Genomic DNA, 22,476 nt, shown 5'->3' on the forward strand with positions numbered 1-22,476 from the left:
CCGGGCCTGCAGCCTGTGCGCTGGTCTCCTTGATCCACCATCAGCATCGGAAGGGAATAAGCGTCGAAGGCGTTTGGAAAGGGAGAGGGGATGAGTTAGAGCTGGGCGATAGAACGATAACGATATGTATCGCGATATAACTTTTACTCGATAGAGAAATTAAGCTATCGCGATAGACCTCGCCGCTCTTGTCCTCTTAAAAAAAAAAAAAAAAAAAAGGTCAGCCAATCCAAACTAAGTAGCGCAGAGCCGAACCAATCACAGCCGCAGCGTCACGTCGCGTGACTTGTTACGTACAGCACAAGTGCCAAGCCGCACGTGTGTTTGTTTGGGAAGCAGCCAGCGGGTAATGGAGCCAGCGCGTAATGGAGGAAATGAGTGTGCCGACTAGAAAAATCAACCGAGCGTGACCGAAGAGAAAACAGATGATGGTTCCAACGCCGGAGAGATTGTCGAACGGAAGAGCCATAGAAGTTCCGTAGTTTGAAGGTATTTCGGCTATTTCAAGTCTGACAAAAAACAGAGTAGCGTGCACTGTAAATTGTGCCGAAAGCAAGTCTGGAAATACAATAAACTGGTGCATGCGTCACACTGCGCCAAGTTATTGTTTCGGTGAAATGAATTTCTACAATACTGTTACTGTTAATTCTACTCTCTGCAGTGTTTAAATGCTTACATATACACACAGTTACTGTCCGTCCACACATACGACTCGGTTCTGCTTCTATGCCCCAGCTTTGTTTACTTTTTCCCACCGAGGCTTCTAGACTTCTGATTGGCCAACATTTCTGCACGGTTAGGAATCTAGCTCCACCTGCTGCTTTGGCATGTTCATAGCAGCGTTTTCCTTCATTTCTGCCTTTATGTGTGGACGGGATTATTTTTTAAAACGGAAACGGAAAATCTCCGTTTTCAAAAATACCCGTGTACGTGTGGACGTAGCCTCAGTCTCTGACTGGAAGCGCTAATTCGTCATTCGGCTTTTGTCAGACTAAAGTAACTGTTAAAACTGTTTGAAAAGCTCAGCTATACAACAAGGAGAGATTGAGAATTTCCTTTTAGTTCTCAGTTTATTTGATATTGACAAAAGTTAGTCAGTTTTGTCTGTTATTCTGTAAAACAAACTAAGATTTATTTTTAGAATTAATATTTTGTTTCTAAGTGGAATTGACAAATTAGTCTGTTTCGTTTGTTCTATTTTGAAACTTAAACGCTTTAGCGGCTGCCTTTTGTGTAGTTTGCAATATTTGCCTTTATTTATCTGAAAAAGTCTCATGTTCCTTAAGTACATCTACCCTGTTGAACTTATTATGGGAAATAAATATTTAAATAAAAACAAGCTGCTGATTATTTCACATTTTACTTGTGAGCAACGGCACATTTAAATCTTACAAATATAGTTATTTGGCTTATATCGTGATAGATATCGTTATCGCCTGAAATGAAAAAAACATATCGTGATATGAAAAAATCTCATATCGCCCAGCTCTAGGATGAGTGTGTGCATATCAGTGTATATGTATGTGTGTGTGTGTCCAGAGTTCAGCTGAGACAGTGTCCTTCGCCCTGCCAGGCTAAGTATACAGTCTTCCAGCCAACCCAGGTGGCCTTGCATGGAATGGGAAGGAACAGTCTAAACACAGTCGTTATCAGGGTGTTTTGTTCAGCTCCAGCCTTGCGACCGCAGCTGGCGCCGAGAGGGTATCCGCATTAAGTGATGGTGCTTTTTACTTTAGTGCGAACAACTCATATGAATTTCAAAGCTGTTCTAACAGTCCAACACTGGTCTCTCAATCTCCCGTTGGAGAGCCGTGAGCTTTCTATGGTGTTATCCAAACTTAGGTTCCGTGATGTTGTCATTCTTTTTGCTCAAAGAGCAGGTTCTGAGAACTCACGACCGCAGTGCACTTCCCCAAGATGTGATCGAATTTGCGCTCAAAGGTGTTATTTGAGCTAGCCCCTCCAGATGTAATCCAGTTTTTCACTCAGAGGTCTTGTTCTGAGTATTCACGGCAGCCGTGCGTTCTCCAAGATCTTCTCCATGCTGCACTCAATGAGCCCATTTTGAGAAACTCACGCCTCGTCCCATCATTTCAATCCCAGCGGGCAGCCTTGTGGGGTTTGAAATTAGTCCAGCTCTTCAGAGCTGGACTAATTTTTCAGGCCTGGAGGTCTCGCTTTAGCATCAAAGAAGAAGCTGAGCCCGCTCACTTGTCAACTGTTAATCAAAGCTATGTCAGCATGCCTTGATTGGCTGTTGTTTGTGTGATGATCACACTAACAACAACACCACTTCACAGATCAAGGGACCCTCAAACACAGAAACTACACACGCATTTAAATTGTGATTTCCCAGGTAAACAACACACACATGCTTCCCCCCCCCCCCCCCCCTAGACTTTATCAAACAGTCTTTTAGTGCAGACCGGTGTGCATGTTTACTGTGTGCACAAAAACATTTGAAAATTCATTTTTGTTTCTCATTAAAGTAAAGGTAACTTTTTTTTTTAATCTCATATTTGTGTACCAAATGTGTATTTCAGGTGCTGTTAGATTAGAAATACATGTAATAAATACTTTTTACAATACATTTGACCTTTGTTTCTGCTCTGAATAAAACTGTTCCCCAGAGACTGTATGATTTGGTTACAGTTAGCATAAATTTTAAAAAAAAGTCATAATTAAACTAAGTTATTAAATAAATAGCTTTGGAAATTCAGAATGTTTTATCCAATAAAGCAAATATGCGAAATAATGACCGGTTTCATGTCTTTAATAGGTTAGAACCGAATTAAATCAGTTTATGAATCAAAATCTACAAAAATCAGTTTCAATCTCATCCCGAATTCTTAAGCCTTTTCATAAGCATGACTGCAGCCAATGAGGGCACACTTCCCCTGGCAGCTCAGCCAATCATCGCTGTCCACGAGGTGCAGCTCCATATGGGCGGGTCGAGCGAGAGTTTCTGTTGACCAATCAGCTCCTGACAGTTGACAGGAAACGTCAAAGTTACGCGCTGGATAACCAATCGGCGACGGGGGAAGGCGGTTAGTGCCCTCCAGGACCCCACGTGATCCTCCTCAGTAGTTCCCAGGCGGCGCACGGGTGAGCTTGAGGTGAGCGAAAACGCCAATAAATGAGAATTTTAAAGGGTAGCTCAGCCGAATACAACTGTTTTCTGACAGGTGGTGTTCCGTTCACGTCGCCCGGGCTGTAGTTATTTACATGCTGTCGGTTTCTATCCGTTAAATCTCCTCTCCGCGGCTCCTGCGGGCAGTTAGCACCGGGCTGATGGCTAATTAACCGCAGGTGAACCCAGCTAGCCGTTAGCCCGCTGCCGTGGCCTCCGTTAGCGGTTACCTTAAACCCGAGTCTTGTCCCGGTGATCTGGTTTGATTAACATGCATTACAGTCGGGTTTGTTCTCACAGCGAAACTAAAATTGGTCCGACTGCTTCATTCAAAGTCGGGTGTTCCGTAAGGTGCTATGCTAACATTGGGCTAAGCAGGGATCTGGAGGAGGTGGGCGGTGTTTTTTAGGGTCTTTGAAGGGTTTAGGATCAGCTGTTAAACTGTCCAGAGAAGGCTTTAGGATCCGGGTAGCAAAGCCTGCAGGAGGCTGGCAAAAAAAAATGGGTGTATGAAAACAAAGTTAATCATAAGCTACGCGCTTTCATGACTGACCTCCATTCACCTGTCCGCTGTCACAGGTGTGTTAGCATCATTAGAGGTAGACACTGCAGATTCAGTGACCATTGTGGTCGAACTTGGCAGACTATCACGGTGAAAAAGTGGATGGAAATGAGCTGATCCTAGGCGGTATTAAGCACAGGTTTTTACCAGTATGACTTAGAATTACCAGTAGGGGGCGACTCCTCTCATTTTAAAGTAAAACCAGAGCTCGATACTGAGTTAAGCATGATGTTTGGTGTCATTTACACATTTGCAAACGAAAGGTTGCTGGTTAATTTCCCGTTACCTGTGGGGTAACTGAGTAGCCAAAAGTATATTTTTTTATGGTCAGAAAGAACCCTAGGAAGTTGGGGGGGACTATGGGCGGTGCTCCTTCATCATTGACAGCTTACTGTCATATCCACCCCTCTCAGATCACACCTGGGTTCAAAAAACCAAAACGGTGATGCTGTAAAGCTCAGTCTTATGTTAAAGTTGAATTGCTCCATGATTGTGAAATGATCACGATCACATTGATCAGGATTAACATCTGGATTGTTTTAAGACATTTCTTCATTAACTAAACATTTGATGCTTACCGAGCTATAATTATTTTCTCTGCTTTTTTCAGGTGTATATGTAAAGTAAGATCAGAATGTTAATATTAAAAAGGGAAACACTGGGCTGTCTGGTATAAGTTAGTAGCTGTTTTTCATTGTAACATCTGGCTCAAAGGGCCGCTGTCCGTAGCGTTTACTCCAGGATGTCTGCAGGTGGCGATATAGGCATGTTAATCTGCAGAAATCTTTGACTTTTACTTCCTGTAGATCAACATCACTGTAAGGGCAGCTGCAAAGACATCAGAGTCTCTCTGTAGATTTTTTTTTTTTCTTTAAACAAGACTGTGAAAAAATGAAAGGGTACAAGAATTGTCTGAGTAGTTAGTCTGTCTTAAGTTAGCAAGAACAAAGCGAACTGGCCCGAGATCTGTTAGGCGCATAATCTGCGATGGTTTCTGTTCCCACATTTAAAAGTATCATATGCATGCTTGCTTACTGAAGGAATATATGATCATCTCATCATCTCGCTTAGATTACAGGGGCAATCTTTGGTGAGAATATGAGGGCTTACACGCAGTGACTCTTTAATTGATAAAATTACCTGACAAATAAAAACCTTATCACTGATCCTTAACAGAACATAAATAATTGCATTCTCTTCTGCATATCCACTTCGTAGTGGGGCTTCTGCCTATCCCAGTGGTGTACACCCTGCACAGTGTGTCACAGGGGGGAAAAAAATCATAAATTAGAAACAAATTGAGCCAAAACAACTTGACCACGTTTAAATTCAGACACGGCAGTAACAGGATTTGGGATTTTAATCTTATTTCTGCTCTCTGGTTTTCAAAACGCATCATAACGTTAATTCAAACTGTTTTTTGAAGTCACGACCACAGACTGAGTGAGTTGGGCTTGTTCTTGATTTATTCAGTTTTTCGGGTTCATTGTTCAGCCTAAATGCTAACCAGTCCATCCGGTTTGGGTACAATTTAACTGACACATGCTGTTTAACTGTACACAACCTGAACACCTGCATCAGTCTTGAGCTCCACCGTTTGTTCTGTTAGAGCAGCTTTGCATGATTCACAGTTCCTTATTTATGTGACACCGGGCCTCAGTGCAACTGAGATGACTGAATGCAGATGTCGCCATCTAATAACATCACAAAAACCCAAGAGTAGAAAAAGCTGACACATTTCTGTAATTCGTGGCATTATTGATGAATTATTAGAAACTGGTAGGTGTGAGGAGCAGCAGATGTCCTTCAGCTCTGAGATCAGATTAAGTTACTAATGTCAACTGGAGCCTTCAGTCTGGGTGGATAACAGCCACTTCAGCTGGTTTCACTCAGCTGATTAGGATTGTAAGCTGCTGTTTTATCAGCCAATCAGAGGCCACCTAAGAGCTTATTACTGCCCACAGGCAGCTGGAAAACTGCAGTGTGAGTTTGTGAACTCACCAGTGAAGTTCAGCATTGTTTGTGCAGCAGGGAACCGAAAGAAAGGCTTAAAGTAAAATTGTTGTCCTTTTATTTTGGAAAGTAAGGTGTATGCATATCCATTTTACACATTTAAGTGACAGCCTGGCAGATGACCCTCCCGTGCACAGAAACAAAACTAACCTGACTAGAATTAAGGACAGAAATGTTTTAAAGTTCGGGCTCCTTCAGACCCCACAAAACGCCTTTGATGCTAAGCTAACGACTAGTGCTGGCACGTATGCTAATCTGTCTGAAAGGCTAATCTGATTAGCTGGCAGTCTGCTGAGTGAGATGTGCTTAACTTCAGGATCCACTTTTCTTGCCTTTCTTAATCTTAATACACTTCCTGTCATGTGACCAGATTGTTTTGTTTTTACTTGGCACCAATCAGACTGATCGGTAATTTGATTACCTTTTAGAATCAGCTCAGATGAGACAAATCTGCTGGAATAAATATTAATAGAGACACTTGAGGTCAGAAGGTTTTGCACTTCCTGTCATGTGGTGATCTGGATCATGAATCTTATCCTCCTCAGATTTAACGGAGGATGATGAATGATGGAGAACTTTGTCTTTAGATTAGTCAGCCAGTCTAAATTTTCTTTCTCATTTAAATACATCACCAGTCTTATCACTACTTGAGACTGCTCCGCCTGTGGCTGCACCTGCACTGCACCACTTCCATTAATATCTATCAGATGCAAAATCAACTCCAGATCCATCATTCCCTGGTTTCCTCCAGATTTAGGTTCTCTGTTTGGGCGTCTGCACACATTCTTCTTCTGCAAATATTTGAATTACAGAGTATGTATGTATGTATACACAGAGTGTATATGTAGTGTGATTATATTTGTAGCTTTAAGAAGGCAGGCTACAGCTTCTGCTGACTGATTTCAGTGAGCTTGTTTAGTTTAGGAGACCAAGCTCGGCCGTCAGTGATTTTATCAGACGTTCCGAGTATTGGTTTTACTTTTTTCCAGTGTAAGTGGCGATGTCCCTGATTATCTTTATCACTTTCTTGTCAGGCTAAAATTCTTTTACTGTCATTAGTGGCAAGCATCAATGTAAGAACAACTGTAAACCCAAGTAGCAGTTGGGGTTGCTGAGCCCTGATGAGACAAATCTTTTTGCCAGATTTTTACCTGCTGATGTTGTAAAGTCTTAATTTTTGTTGTTTGATGTGGTTCAGGAACACAGAACCTTTTTGGGCCTGATTATTCTGATGGTCACTGAACACAGCAGCTTAACGTTAGTTGTGTAATCACGGCATTGCTGCACTGAAAGACGACAGGAAGTCAGTCATGACACACCATCTCATGTTAAATAACCCGTAAAACAGCTAAGGTAGTGTGTGTGCGTGTGCATTTCTGCTTGTACCGGGGTGCTGCTGTAATCCCTCGGGGTGTAATCTCATTAGGGTTAAAAGGAGCCGAGGAGCACGTCCTGTGGGCGCTCTGTGGTTGGTCACCATGGTGATAGATGAAACACAGGTTGGCAGTCTGTTAATGATGGGGGAACACGACTGTGTCGATTTTTGTTGTTGTTTATAAAATTTAAAATAAAAACAATAAAATGAGAGAAATCTCTGTATAACTAAGATCACTGGTTTTTGGCCCAGCCCTGCTTGCTCTCCAGATGTGACGGGTTTTCTGCTCCTCTCTGTGCAGACTATGAATCAGCGGGTCGGTTTGTTTGTTCTCCTGGCGGCGGGCCTCCTCTGCCTCAGTTTAGGCCCCGTCTCTCGGGCTGACGATCTGGTCGAAGACGGTCTGGATGGCGACGATGCCGACGTGGAGGACGAAATGGACCTGAGCTTGGCTGAGGACGAGGATCTGGAGGACGACGTGCAAGATGAAGCTCCACCTGCTCCTAAAACCCCTCCCAGTCCACAGGTAAGACAGCTTTATTTATTTTTATTTTATTATTAATTTAAAAAAATAGTTTTTTTGGAATTCTTGTTAATGATAAATTTGCAGATGGTGGAAAATCTTTTTTTTTTTTTTTTTTTTTTTTAGTTTCATAAAGTCGTTAAAGTTTATTTTCAGTAGAAGCTGTAGTTACATGGGTCTGCACACTAGGGGGCACCAAACTAAATCAGCCAGAAACCATCTCCAGGTCCAGATTTTCCATCAGTTCCTAAAGTCAAATATGATGCATCAGTGACGTCTTCGTTTTTATTTACCGACGTGTTAAAAAGGTTTTTAAAAAGTTACTTGTTTCTTGTTTTTCTGAAAGCTTTTCAAATTGTTTGTCTAAGTTTTTGGTTGTATGAATAAAGTTAACTCTATTGAAGTTTTTACCTGTGAGGATTATAACTGTTGTGCTCTCAGCATTTATTTTGGCTCATTCTGAGGTTTTGAATGTTTAACCCAGAAGTGTCTGTTACCCATTAACCAATCAGGTCAGGAAGTGGGTCTGATGAGAGAGTAGTGATCTGCCCTGCTGATCTACTGACCTGCATTCTCTCTACAGACACAGACCGGACTAAGAGTCGGACCTCAGAATAATTCAGTCTAATGATTTAACGGGTGAATTTTCCTGGAGTCGGCAGGTTTTAGACAGAAACCTGCTCGTGAATCATTTCCACAGTTTTGATCATGTTTGCTTCACTTCCAGTCTGACTGGTTATTCAGAGTGGAGCTGAGGTAAAGTGAACACACCTGAAAGGCTTTGAGCTCAATCTGAGATAGGAAGACGAGGACGAACCAAACAAATGTGTTGGTTAACCTGCACATGAGGATGTTATAACTTACTTTCATTTCTTCACTCAGGTGACCTACAAAGCTCCTGAGCCGAAGGGGGAACACTTCATTGCAGAGTCTTTTGATAAGGGGACACTGGATGGGTGAGCACCACACACGCATGAATCATAACCTTCCCTTACATGTTTTCTTTTTCTTACTTTAAAGCTTATTACACGTGCTAGCATCACACTAATGCATGCCAACTGGTCAGTTAAGGATTTAAGGACACCCCCTCACTGGCGCAGAACCAGCTTGCTGTAACCTAGTGATGGTTTGTTTGTAACGTTAGCTGATTTAAACCTATCAGATCAGCCCAGAGTTTAGAACAATTAGCTGAAGTTATTCTCCCAGCAGTTATCAAGACAATCGATTAGTGAAACAGTCATATGGTTTAATTTGATCATCAGTTTCATCAAAGAAAAGCCTCGGTGTTTGATCTGTGAAAAATGCTGCCGAGGAGTCAGTGCACACGTGTACATCTACCTGTAAACCTCAGAGCTCCGGCGGAGTCGTAACCCTCTGTGTGCTGTTTCAGGTGGATTCTGTCCAACGCCAAGAAGGATGACGCAGACGAAGAGATCGCAAAGTACGACGGTGAGTGCACATCTGTAACCTCATTGTGTACATGATGACGTGCATGAGCAGTTTTTTACATTAGATATTACATCAGCTGAGCCTGGGATGTCCTAAAAAGGCCACTGTACCGAAGATTACCGCCTTGTTTTAGTGTTTGTCTCTGATGATGATGATGATGACGATGTTAACAGGTAAATGGGCTGTGGAGGAGATGAAGGACAGTAAGCTGCCTGGCGACAAAGGTCTGGTCCTGAAGTCTCGAGCCAAACATCATGCCATCTCAGCCCACCTGCTGCGACCTTTCACCTTTGAAACCATGCCCCTTGTCATCCAGTAAGGACAGCTTTGATGTCTGATTCACATTTGAAACTCTGATTGGTAGATGGGTGTGAACACCCAGGTGTTCTCAGTCTGAAAGGTACTGATCAGCAGTGTGATCTGTCTGTGTTCAGGTATGAGGTGAACTTCCAGTCGGGTATCGACTGCGGTGGCGCCTACGTAAAGCTGCTGACTGAGACGCCCGACCTCGACCTGGTCAGTGCGATTCCCACACACGTTAATTCAGTTTATTAATGATGCCGCTTCCAAAAGAAAAGCAGGACAGTGACTTAAAAAGGTTTTAAATGTTGTTCGACTCGTGATCTAACTCACTAACTCATCTTCCTGTCATGAGCCAAAGAGGCAAATCTATGATATTTCTATGAAATGTTCTTATTGATCACTCTAATAAGTGACTGATAAAAACACCTGCAGGCTACGAGGCAGGTAAGCACTGTAACATGTCCGTGTGCGTCTGCAGGACCAGTTTGTGGATAAAACTCCGTACACTATCATGTTTGGACCCGACAAATGTGGAGAAGACTACAAGCTGCACTTCATCTTCAGGCACAAAAACCCCAAAACCGGAGAGTACGAAGAGAAACACGCTAAGAAACCCGACGCCGACCTGAGGACATACTTCACCGACAAGAAGACTCACCTGTACACGCTGGGTGAGACGCACAGGCTGCAAACGTGTTTATTTCTGCTGTTAACAAGGGATTCTGTGGACCCTGGCCTCTGCTGGACGTTAGAGGAACTGCAGACTTTGATTATTTTTTCTTTGAGTGCCTAACTTGTCTCTGTTGCCCCCAACAGTGGTGAACTCTGACAACAGCTTTGAGGTGTTGGTGGATCAGACGGTCGTGAACAGCGGCAACCTGCTGACGGACATGACCCCCGCTGTGAACCCCACCGCTGAGATCGAGGACCCTGATGACCACAAACCTGAGGACTGGGATGAGAGGGCCAAGATCCAGGACCCGGACTCCGTCAAACCCGAGGACTGGTCAGTACAAGGGTTTCATTTTTAGTTTGCTCAAACTTTCATCCAGGCGTTTGACCTAAAGAAAACAAACTGAGCCATGGCTGCACGACTGGAACTGAAGTAAACCTGTTTGCAGTAAAAGCGTCACGGGGTCAGTCTCGATTTATAAGTGGACAGTCCGATCTAGTTCAGAACGAGGAATACCGGCTAAAGATGGCAGAGAGACACAGCTGATTATGTTGCTCAGTTATTTCTGAGATCGTTTACTTTTCCTGAATTGAAGATCTTAAAATTTTAAGTAAGTTTTAAAAAGGGGAAAAATTATTTATTTACAATTTATTTAAAAGGGGGAAAATAAAGTAAATCCTCCGTAAGTGTGAAAAGTGTTAAAATCTGGAGATTGTGCTGCTTCTTACCGTACACTTCAGTAACAGATTCAGAATGTATTAAAAACACAATCCATGTCTATTTAAAAATCAAAGGCTTACTTCATGTTTCCCTTTAAGTACAGTGACCTCACAGCAGCTATATTATTGGTCAGATGATGTCATTAAAAATGCTCCAAAGGCACAAAAACCGTGCAGAGGTTCAGTTCAGACTCCAATTAGCTGAGGGGAACCCTAGGAGGCAGCTCCTGTGTCACAGTCCACCTGTCATTGGGACTGACTCACTGCTGGAGCCTCTGCTGGATGTTAGAGGAACTGCAGGTTTGGTGCTTCCATGTTTGCCACTCTGTGACAGCAGACTTGGGTTGTTGTGTGTTTGCAGGGATGAAGACGCTCCGGCTCAGATTCCAGATGAATCTGCAGTGAAACCCGACGGCTGGCTGGACGATGAGCCCGAGTATATCGGAGACCCTGACGCCATCAAACCTGAAGACTGGTGAGTTACACCTGCCTGTCGGCCCGGAGCAGGTGGAAGGAAAGAAATGTCTAAAGCAAACAGAGTACAGATTTTCTTTTCACTGTGAACAGCTTTCCTGACAAAGCCCGTGGATTAATCCACTGCTGAAAATAGTCCCAGTAAAACCTGTATTCCAGTATAAAGAAGATAACCGAGTACTCTTCGTGCCTGTCAGGGATGAGGACATGGATGGAGAGTGGGAGGCCCCTCAGATCCCTAACCCCGCCTGTGAGACCGCCCCCGGCTGCGGCACCTGGAAACGGCCAATGATTGACAACCCCAACTACAAGGGCAAATGGAAGCCCCCCATGATTGATAACCCCAACTATCAGGTGAGTCTGACTTCAGTGTGAGGTGATCATTAGATGGAGGGGTGGAGTCTTTTGGAGGCTCTCCTCACCTCCGACCCTTCGTGTTTTCAGGGCGTCTGGAAGCCGAGGAAGATCCCCAACCCGGCGTACTTTGAGGACCTTCACCCCTACAAGATGTCACCGTTCAGCGCCCTGGGGCTTGAACTCTGGTCCATGACCCCTGACATCTTCTTTGACAACTTCTTCATCACCAATGACCGCAACGCTGCCGAACGCTGGGCATCTGATAGCTGGGGGCTGAAGAAGGCAGCAGAGGGCGCCGCTGAGGTTGGTCCATGTTATTAGATCAGATTAAATTCAGTCTTCTGGGATAAATCAGATCTGTGATTTGTTTTGGGAGTTTTTTTTTTCCTTTTTTAAAATCAAGTGTGTGCCATGATTAAAGTTTAAAAAGTGAAGTGACACAGTCACCGCCTCATGTTTCAAATGCTCAGGGTGACCTCACACACCTCAGCGCAGCTTCACGGTGGAGCATCAAACACGTTAAAATTTTATTTTTGAGCAACAGAATTGAAAGAAAATTACGTTTCCTTACTAATGTTTCACAAATCAATTGAATATTAAGGACAAAATCCTTTTCCCATAATTTTATTCTGAAAGGTTAACTTGAATATATTTTTCAGTATGAAGTGAAATGTATCAAGTCTGCTTTTGTGTTAATTTGATGATTATGGCTCATGAGGAGATTTGATTCATTTTAGGAAATATTCTGATCATTTGAGAAACCGGATTACTGAGTTTCATGAGCTCTTAGCCAAAGTCATCAAAAATAAAAGGATCCCTCTAAATGTCTCTGAGCTAGTGGATATCCTTTAATAGACATGCGTTTCATACTTATTAGCGTGACTGGGAGAGATTTGGTGTTCAACTCTGATATTGTTACTGATCATTTAAGGAAAAATGTGTGAAGTGGATTTATTGAAGTCTGGGTTAACGGGAGCCCCGTGATGTTTCCTCATGTGTGTGTTTTGTTTTGTTTTTAAATCCCCCCCCCCCCCCTCTCCTTTGTGGTCGTGCAGCCTGGGCTGGCAGCTCAGATGCTAAGTGCTGCAGAGGAGCGTCCGTGGCTCTGGGTCGTCTACGTGCTCACCGTGGCTCTGCCGCTCATCCTTATCTTTGTCTTTTGCTGCACTGGAAAGGTAAAACACACACACAGACACACACACAGGGTCTGCGCCTCTGCAGCATCAAACTGAAGTTTCCTCATTTGAAAGTCGAGTTTCTGTCTTGTTTGAAGTAAAAGTGAAGCTGTTGCCTCTTCAGAGCACGGAGAGTTCGACATTTTCCCCCACTGAGTGTTACTGTGTTACTCATTCATTTACATTCTGCTGGTAGTAACAATGCATGACTTTATGTTTATGCCTCAGTCAGCTGAGAAGCTCCTATTAACTGTCAGACTTTCTGTAGCGAAAATATGAAACTTGATATTTAAAAGTTAAAATTCAGCAGTTCAAAGAGCCACAGTTCGATGCTGCAAACCCAGCCTTGTGGGGCACAAGCGTGCATACTCCTGGTGCCGTTCTCAGGCCCGGATCAATGGAAGTCTGTGCCAAATCAACCACACAGATCCATCTGCTATGGTGACCCTGTCAGGAATAAGAGGGCAGCTCAGTGTAATGCTGTCGTGGAGGATTTCCTCACAGGTGGACTCTTGTGATTGGTGGAAATGAATCAATATAAACTGTTGTTATAATTCAAGCTGTATTTTTAACTGTTATTGATAATTGTTTTAAGGTTTTAATTGGACATGAGAAAATCTGTCCGTCCTGCAGTCTGATCCTCAGGGCATCCTCTCTTGCCTGTTGTCAAACCCACATGTTGTAAACCCAGAGGTTTCATTTAATGGTTTAAGTTGTATCGCACTGATTAATGTCCACAGAGGTCGTCAGGATCAGCTCAGGGTCACTTGAGTCTCACCAGCTTGCAGAAAGAGTTTAATGACGCTGGATGCCCTAACCGCGCTGCCACCACCTCCTCCGGCCCGGTGACTGATACTGCTGCTAGCATAGCTTCATGTCATGTTGTTGTGTTTGTGCTGCTTGTGTGCGTCTGTGGTGCTGCAGTGCAGTCTTTGTGTGTTTCATTAAACCTTGTCACTCATTGGTTGTAATTCTGACACTGATTATAACTGAGAATTCATGATTGGTTTGTTGGTGTTCTGAATATTGGAAAATCAGGTGAAATCCTTTGCAGCAGACCTGCTGGTGGCACAACTCTGTTCTCCTATTGGCCAACACATTCTGAAAATGCTCGTCTGAAAGGGCGCCCTTTATCAAACGTAGGCGAAAATCGTGAGTGAAAGGCAGTGATGTGTTTGTGAATGATGGATCTGAGAAGGCGGTGCTGCTGTTTAACTTGCACTACATGGACCAAAGTCCCAGGCCACCTTCACGTCACACCTGCAGCAGCTGCTCAGCCGTGGAAACCGAAGCTCCCGGCAACACACTGTCTGTGCTGATGTTAATGCCAGAGGAGGTTTGGACTGCCTGGCTAGGTGCTGCAGGACTAGGACTGAGAACGTTTGAGTTCAAAGGTTAAGAGGTGTGACCCAGTACTTTGGCCTATAAATCCTGTTTCCTATGAACATGTCACATATCTGGCCGTCTCAGCTGTTTCCACTGTGGCATGCTGGCTTGTTCATGGAGAAGGCAGTTTGGTAATAACAGTAAATTACTGTTGCGGGTGTGAACTGCAGTGTGACTTGACTGCAAAAGTAAAACCGTCCATTCATAAATGTGACGGTGCCTTTATGTATTTGTATCAGTCTTAGATCCTCAGCTGAGGGAACCTGAAATCATCGTGTTGCTGTTCCTGCGTCATCGTAGCGCTGGTCCAGGATCAGCATGTTACCCAAGAGTTTAGATAATGCTATTTTAAAACTATCACTAGCAAACCACCACAAGTAATGTAAATTTGGCAAACCTCACTCTTTCTTCTAATTGGCTGCCCCTCACAAACCTCTCAGGTGACCATATCTGGGATATCCTGTCTGTATGACATCAAAAACTGTGATAAACTGAGCTCAGGGGATTATTTTAAATACAGTGAATTCATTATTACAAACTTTGTTTAGTATGAGCATCCACCACAGGAGCGCTTTGAACTGACTCGTTTCCTTCTGCAGAAGAAGAGTTCGGCGTCGCCGGCAGAGTACAAGAAGACCGACGAACCTCAGCCTGATGTGAAGGAGGAGGAGGAGGAAGAGGAGGAGGAAGCCGAGGAGGCTCCGAAGGCTGAGAAGAGCAGCCCAGGTTACTGAGATCTTCAAATTGAATCTGTTTGTTTCTTTTGAGTTTGCAGCTGTTTCTTAATCTGATTCATCTTTGCTTTTCAGACACAGAAAAGAGTGAAGATGAAGAACCTGCAGAGGAAGAGGAGGATGAAGAAAAAGAGAACACAGCTGATGAGGTGAGGCAAAGTTTCATCACAGCAGATTCAATCGTGACTTTTCAGCTCCTTTAACTTTTGAAAAGATGTAAAAATTAATAAATAAATGAAGGTTCATTTTGTATTTTTAGTCATTTATATTTTACAAGAAAAATAAGTTTTTTGTTTTTCTAAATGTCTTCACACCGGTCTTTAAAGCTTGTTGCAAAGATAAACTTTAATTTCATTTTATTTTCTCAGATTTGTTTTGAAGGAGTCTGAAACATAAAATGTAGAAAACTTGAAAAAGCTTCAATTCAGTAAAAATGTGGGAATAGCTCAGTCTGCAGAGTGCTGTAAATGTGCTGCAGGTGTAACATCTGCTGCTTTCCAGGAGAGTTGAAACCCCTGACCAGCCTCAGCAGATGGCTGCCCCTCACGGAGTCTGGTGACTTCATATTCTGACGTGTCTTCATATTAAAAGGGAGTTTTTTCTTCCTATTGCTACCAAGTGCTTGCTCAGATGGGGTCCTCTGATTTTTGGCTTTGCTCTGCATAGTCATAGGGCAAGGATGTCAGACTGGTTTTACATTGTGGACTCCATACAACCCACTTTGACGTAGGGCTGTCCGATATAATGATATATACAGTGGGGCAAAAAAGTATTTAGTCAGCCACCGATTGTGCAAGTTCCCCCACTTAAAATGATGACAGAGGTCAGTAATTTGCACCTGTGGTACACTTCAACTGTGAGAGACAGAATGTGAAAAAAAAATCCATGAATCCACATGGTAGGATTTGTAAAGAATTTATTCGTAAATCAGGATGGAAAATAAGTATTTGGTCAGCTCAAACAAGGAAAATCTCTGGCTCTCACAGACCTGTAACGTCTTCTGTAAGAAGCTTTTCTGTCCCCCACTCGTTACCTGTATGAATGGCACCTGTTTGAACTCATCATCTGTATAAAAGACACCTGTCCACAGCCTCAAACAGTCAGACTCCAAACTCCACCATGGCCAAGACCAAAGAGCTTTCGAAGGACACCAGGAAAAGTATTGTAGACCTGCACCAGACTGGGAAGAGTGAATCTACAATAGGCAAGCAGCTTGGTGTGAAAAAAATCAACTGTGGAAGCAATCATCAGAAAATGGAAGACATACAAGACCACTGATAATCTCCCTCGATCTGGGGCTCCACGCAAGATCTCATCCCGTGGGGTCAAAATGATCATGAGAACGGTGAGCAAAGATCCCAGAACCACACGGGGGGACCTGGTGAATGACCTGCAGAGAGCTGGGACCAAAGTAACAAAGGTCACCATCAGTAACACACTACAACGGCAGGGAATCAAATCCCGCAGTGCCGCTGCTGAAGCCAGTGCATGTCCAGGCCCGTCTGAAGTTTGCCAGAGAGCACATGGATGATACAGCAGAGGATTGGGAGAATGTCATGTGGTCAGATGAAACCAAAGTAGAACTTTTTGGTATAAACTCAACTCGTCGTGTTTGGAGGAAGAAGAATACTGAGTTGCATCCCAAGAACACCATACCTACTGTGAAGCATGGGGGTGGAAACATCATGCTATGGGGCTGTTTTTCTGCCAAGGGGACAGGACGACTGATCCGTGTTAAGGACAGAATGAATGGGGCCATGTATCGTGAGATTTTGAGCCAAAACCTCCTTTCATCAGTGAGAACTTTGAAGATGAAACGAGGCTGGGTCTTCCAACATGACAATGATCCAAAACACACCGCCCGGGCAACAGAGTGGCTCCGTAAGAAGCATTTGAAAGTCCTGGAGTGGCCTAGCCAGTCTCCAGACCTCAACCCCATAGAAAATCTGTGGCGGGAGTTGAAAGTCCGTGTTGCTCGGCGACAGCCCCAAAACATCACTGCTCTCGAGAAGATCTGCATGGAGGAATGGGCCAAAATACCAGCTACTGTGTGTGCAAACCTGGTAAAGACCTATAGTAAACGTTTGACCTCTGTTATTGCCAACAAAGGTTATGTTACAAAGTATTGAGTTGTATTTTTGTTATTGACCAAATACTTATTTTCCACCCTGATTTACGAATAAATTCTTTACAAATCCTACCATGTGGATTCATGGATTTTTTTTTTTCACATTCTGTCTCTTACAGTTGAAGTGTACCTCTGGTGCAAATTACTGACCTCTGTCATCATTTTAGGTGGTGGAACTTGCACAATCGGTGGCTGACTAAATACTTTTTTGCCCCACTGTATATATATTGGATGGCGATATGAAAATGTCTATCGTTTCATATTACACTATTGTTTGTTTCATGGTGTGGCAAAATAAACTGCTTACTGCAATATTTGTTTCATGGTTTTGAGGGTCACTGTATTGGCTATATTAATTTCATAAAGTTCTCTTATATTTAAAATAACCACACTACGGACAGACAAGCAACTGTTTTTACCTGTTGTCGTTAGCAACAATAACGATAAACCCAACGTGTGGCTCCACTGTCCGTTTGTTTATTTTCCACATAAACTTTTCACAATAAAGCTCAATATCCTGTTGAGATTTGTCCAAATAAACCTAAATGATGACAAACAGAAAGACCAGTCAAAGCAAATCCAGGACCTTATTCCTAAACGAGGGGCTACCCCTGTAGCATGGACATGGTTTGGTTATGAAAAGTCTGACACTGACCAGAAACCGTATAATGCAGTCCAGTCCCCACCACAGACTCAAACACAACAAACCTCTTCTACCACCTACACAAGAATCATGTGACGGTGTGTGGAGAGAGTTTACGGGTGAGATGCAAAAAAGAGCCGTCAGGTGCACAAAATAAACCTTAGACTCAAACGTTAGAACAGGCTTTACACGACGCCCAGCTGAAAACATTTTACGCACAAGTTGATTTGCTGCTGTAGTAAATAAATTATTTACATTTTAAATGGTGTGTAAAAAATTTTTTTTAATAAAGGGGTTCTTGTTAACAGAAAATAGCCTTTTTCTATTTTAACCTGTAGATTTTGGGGGAAAAAAACCCTGAATTTTCTACAGTAGATTGTAAACACAGCTTTTCTGTCATGTCATTGATCATCTATTACGTAATTACTTTGCTGTAGTATGAATGGTCATGGGGGGTGGAGAGAGGTCTTTATCAGTAGGTGAAGCTGCAAAACATTTAAAACCCTCATTTTTCCAAAGCTGCGCATTGCGTAGGACTGGAGTCTTTCCTGGGCTGACTGTGGCCCACAGGCCGTATGTTTGACACCCCTGTTGTAGGGTTTTTACAGTATAAAACGCCTTGAAGTGACGGTTGTTGTGATTTGGCGCTGTATGAATAAAACTGAATCGAATTTTCCGTCTGAGGCTGTGCAGTCTGTTTCAGATGATTTGATTTGAGCGAGTAACATCGAGCTTCTTCTCTGACTTAAACTGACTCGTCATCTTGCCTTCGTTTCCTCTGCAGAAGCTCGAGGACGATGTTCTGCGGAGATCTCCAAGGAGCAGGAAGCCCAGGAAGGAGTGAAATCTGACTGCAGCCCTGACCTCAACAGCTCACCCCCTTCATCCCCACTCCCCTTCCTCCTCCTCCTCATTCTTCTTCCCGTCCACTCTGAGGCGATGAGGCCTGAATGGAACCAGTGGAAGCAGCAACGGAAAACTAATCAAGACCTCCAACATGGACACCTGATGATGATGATAATAATGATTATGTGTATGAACAGTACCGAGTTAGATTCAAAGGATTTTTGTTTTTCAAAGAGATTTACTAAAACTTGCTGCGTCATTCCTTCACAACACCTGAACACTCGAACCTGCAGGACCAACATCCTGTCCACCGCCATTGCCACCCTCAGAGCCCGCTTGACGCTGTTTTTGTTGAGCTTCCAGCAGTCTCTAGCCTTCCAGCAGCCAAAACATAAGTCAGGTCAAACAGTCTCCAGGTAACCAGGGTGTTAAACAGCCAATGAGAACACTCTAAATCGGTCCCTGGACGGGCTTAGCCCAGCATCATCCTGCTTGAGCCACCGTGATCCTGCTTTGTGTCGTGGCAGTCTGGGTGAAAGCACCTGCTGACACGACACCAACAGTCAGGATGACTTTAAAATCTTTTGACCAACCGGAAGTCTTCCTCATTCCTTAAAGAGCTTATAAACAGTTGGCTAATCCAATATGTCGTCATCTAGCTAACACAATGTAACTTGCTAGCTAGACTAACCGTTACCAACAGTCAGTGAGTAAGCATCGAAAAAGCCCAATTAGCTTACCAACATGCTGCTAATTAGCTTTGGGATCAGCTTGCCATCATTGCTCGGGTTTTGTTTTTAAATTTGATCCACCAGGCTGCTAATGAATGCTACAAGAAACTTAGCAACCGTACCCGTGTTAGCAAACTTATAAGCTAACAGCTTGTTTATTACAGTAAATCAGCCTGTTGGTGGTTATCCTACTAACAACCACAGTTTCCTGCTGGCTAATCGGTCGAGCTGGGGATGTTATTCAGAAACTACTAGGCTGTTTCTTCACCCTCCTCAAACCTGGTGTTAGCTAGGTGCTAGTAAAGCTAGTGAACTGTGTGGCGCTATAACACAGTCAGCCCACCAATGCTTACAGCAGCTAGCTGCTAACAGCTTGTGGAGTTCATTGATTAGCTATCAGTCATGCTAACGTCTGAAATAATAAACTGGTAACACCTTTTCTTCCATTTTTCGTCTTTGTTTTTCTTATGTAAATGTTAGCATATGTTAGCTCGTCTAATTTTTTTTTTTTAAAGGTCAAAGGTCACGTACGTGCAACAGTCAGCTGATCTCGGGTATGATCGTTGTGTGAATGAAGGTTCAGCTCATACACACACAAAAAATCTTTAAAATTAAGTTGTTTTTTTTGTTTGTTTTTTTGTTATAACAGTGGCGCTCTCTGAACATTTGGACAACACAAAAACACTACCACAATGAGGTACTTAACACCTCAGCTGTCCACCTGTAGAGTCAACCCGCCTGGTGGTCGTTTTCAGGGTGTGGAGCATAGGCGTGGCTCAAAGGTCAGGTGGTGTGAGTAAGTGGATCTTGTGAGCTGAAGCAGTTGCCATGTGTGAACACAGGTGGGGCCAAATTCAGAACCAATACCCCTGGAAGATAATCACGTGACCTCAGCATCAGGCTGGGAAAATGCCTGGTGGCCGTCCAACCAACAGTTTTAAGTCCTGCCGTGTAGCGCAAAAAAGTTATTTATTCATAGAGTGAGACTTATTTTTCATCTGTCTGCGATAACTTACCAAAAAACAACCATCGTTCTTAAACTGGTAAAACCAGTGATCAGCATATAGACTGGTCGTGTAACGCGCTGTTACAGTGTCCCGTCTGCAGCCCTCTGGTGGGCCACAAAATCAATAAATTTAAAAGTTGTTTTTCATTTTCTACCTTGATTCTCTTTTGAGCCTGAAGTCATCTTATATGAAGCAGGTGTCAGAGGTAATGCTGTTGGTAGAAAATCAAACTTCATAAAGAAGGAGAAACTCCATCTTTGGTTTGTGTGATTATCAGAGTTTGGGTGGATCAATGAGAATCACAGAACAACCCGGATTTATTTTCTCACTAATAATGCTTCAAATCAAATCATTTGCTGTAATTTTTGACTATTCTGATTATAAATCGTTATTGTTCATTCAGTCAAATCTGAATTTTACAGACTTTAACCTTCACTCTTTTTATATTTTCCTTTCCACTGCCAAAATAAAAGTGCCTGGCAGGTAACAATGATTTCAAATATCTGTGAAACTTATTGATGCTCTCAAACCCTTGATCACCTGTTTATGTGCTAATCTTCCTGCAGGACCTTTTGTTTTTCTTTTGTTTTTTTTCCCGTCTGAGGTGAAACTGAAGCGATCAGCAGGTGGAAAATGATTCCAGTGTGAATCCTGAGCCTGATCCTTTTTTCAGTCGGGACAGGCTGCTTGTGATTGCCTGGTGGTTTATGGCAAGTGTTGAAAGTTTGTGTCAGGCGACCATCTCCTCTTCCTCGTAGGATGATTTTGCTGGCTCTGCTGCTTGTAGTGGCCGTGAAGATGCTGTTGTTTAGGCACGATGGCGTTGTTCACGGCGTTGTTGAAGCTGCCTCGCTAACAGACTGTAGACTGAACACTGTACCTGCGGGGGAGACTCTGCCTCTGTAACTCTGCTTTTTATTTTGTTCTGTGTTTGTACTAACGGTTGGCCCGGCCGCCGTCCCCACATCCACGCTGAGTGGACCTGCTGACAGGAAGCTCCAGCTTTCAATGGAAATACTGTGATAATGGAGCCTGCTCTGTGTTTATGTGTGTGCGGACACGTGGTCAACACTCGATTTGATTAATAAAAACATCAAATGGAAACAGAAGCAGAGGCAGCAGCGTGGTTATTTACTATTGTGCTTTTCTTCTTTTAGCTCATAAATAAACATGCCATCTCTAACAGTATTTTTATCTATTTGAAATTAACTTTTTCCCCTCAAATTAACTTTCCCCCCCACTTTTTTTCATGTAAACTTAGCCCCATTTTTTCTTATGAATCTAACATTTGTCTTCTCTTAAAGCAGCCAATCATAAAGTCAGTTTGTGTCAAACTGAGGCTGAACTGCAGGGCAGTCCTGGTATGAGATGAAGGATTATTATGAACCGTAAATCATGCAAAGCTACTCTTTTTTTTTTTTTAATAAATAGGACAGGGGGAATGAATGAGAGAAAGCGAGCCCCAGGCAAAGCTACTCTTGAATAACGCTAATTCTCGTTTCCACGGCTGCGAGCTGGGGGATACCACTTCATGAAGCTGATAGAATCACATCATGTGCAAAAAAGCAGAGATTAGATCCTATGACCACTGAACCAGACACCCTCTACAAGTATACTTACCCCTGCGTGCCATTTCTCACGGGGGCTATATATCTATATTATTCTTTCTAATTTATAGTTTAATGTATTTTTGTATGTCCAACCTTGGTTTTTTCTATTTTTTGGTTTCTTTTTCTATGTTAATTTCTATGTAACTCTTGCATAGTATTAATTAATGTATTTATTTTTGTATTTTTCCTAATCTATGATTTATTAATTAATTAATTAATTAATTTTTTTCTGAGGGGGGAGGCAGGAATACTGGCCCCAGTAGTGTCCTTCAGGGGCCGCTAATGACCCCAAATAATCTTTATTGTGGCGGTCAAACTGCTGATGAGTGTTTAACCTGCTGCCAGTAAAATTAGCTGCCAGTGGTTTTCATAATTAAAAATTTTTTTATTCATGTTAAATTAATATTCAAAAAGTGAATTTATTTGAGTTTATTTGTTTTGGGTTTCTTTTTGTTTGTTTTTTTGTGGTACAATAACCCAATAACCCTCCCTTGAACAGATTTACCGATCGTACACTCTGTGCGCGTGTGTGTTTGTTATGTATTGTTCTACAGTCATTGATTTAAACACTCAGTCTCATCTTCTGATTGGCTGTTTCTACTGTCCGTCACCGGAAAAGGCGGGGACATTCCTGTAAC

At 42.9% G+C, this 22,476-nt stretch overlaps 1 protein-coding gene across 2 annotated transcripts; it reads left to right on the forward strand.

Annotated features, from left to right (window-relative positions):
* Positions 1-3,002: 3,002 nt before the first annotated feature.
* On the forward strand, positions 3,003-21,337 carry canx (calnexin). Of its 2 annotated transcripts, XM_085471213.1 has the most exons (16): positions 3,003-3,116; positions 7,382-7,606; positions 8,486-8,559; positions 8,994-9,052; positions 9,226-9,367; positions 9,487-9,568; positions 9,834-10,026; positions 10,172-10,361; positions 11,109-11,222; positions 11,419-11,575; positions 11,666-11,881; positions 12,634-12,753; positions 13,494-13,598; positions 14,739-14,865; positions 14,949-15,022; positions 18,429-21,337. In XM_085471213.1, exons 2-16 carry the CDS (start codon positions 7,385-7,387, stop codon positions 18,486-18,488), a joined length of 1,935 nt encoding a protein of 644 aa, XP_085327339.1. In that variant the 5' UTR covers positions 3,003-3,116; positions 7,382-7,384; the 3' UTR covers positions 18,489-21,337. The 2 variants fall into 2 exon arrangements, with proteins under 2 accessions (XP_085327339.1, XP_085327347.1); XM_085471221.1 differs by lacking the exon at positions 13,494-13,598 and having other exon boundaries at positions 3,006-3,116; positions 18,429-19,667.
* The last annotated feature ends 1,139 nt before the right edge of the window (positions 21,338-22,476 follow it).

The sequence above is a fragment of the Copadichromis virginalis genome, linkage group LG2 (assembly GCF_057382275.1).
Source record: "Copadichromis virginalis isolate Kocher_CV1m ecotype Utaka linkage group LG2, C_Virginalis_male_GT1.1, whole genome shotgun sequence".
In the NCBI taxonomy this organism is placed as follows: domain Eukaryota; kingdom Metazoa; phylum Chordata; class Actinopteri; order Cichliformes; family Cichlidae; genus Copadichromis; species Copadichromis virginalis.

Coding starts and splice junctions, on each gene's coding strand:
- canx (XM_085471213.1), top strand. CDS start 7,385: ATGAATCAGCGGGTCGGTTTGTTTGTTCTCCTGGCGGCGGGCCTCCTC. Junction 9,368..9,486: donor ACCATGCCCCTTGTCATCCA/GTAAGGACAGCT, acceptor GTCTGTGTTCAG/GTATGAGGTGAACTTCCAGT. Junction 11,223..11,418: donor GCCATCAAACCTGAAGACTG/GTGAGTTACACC, acceptor CGTGCCTGTCAG/GGATGAGGACATGGATGGAG.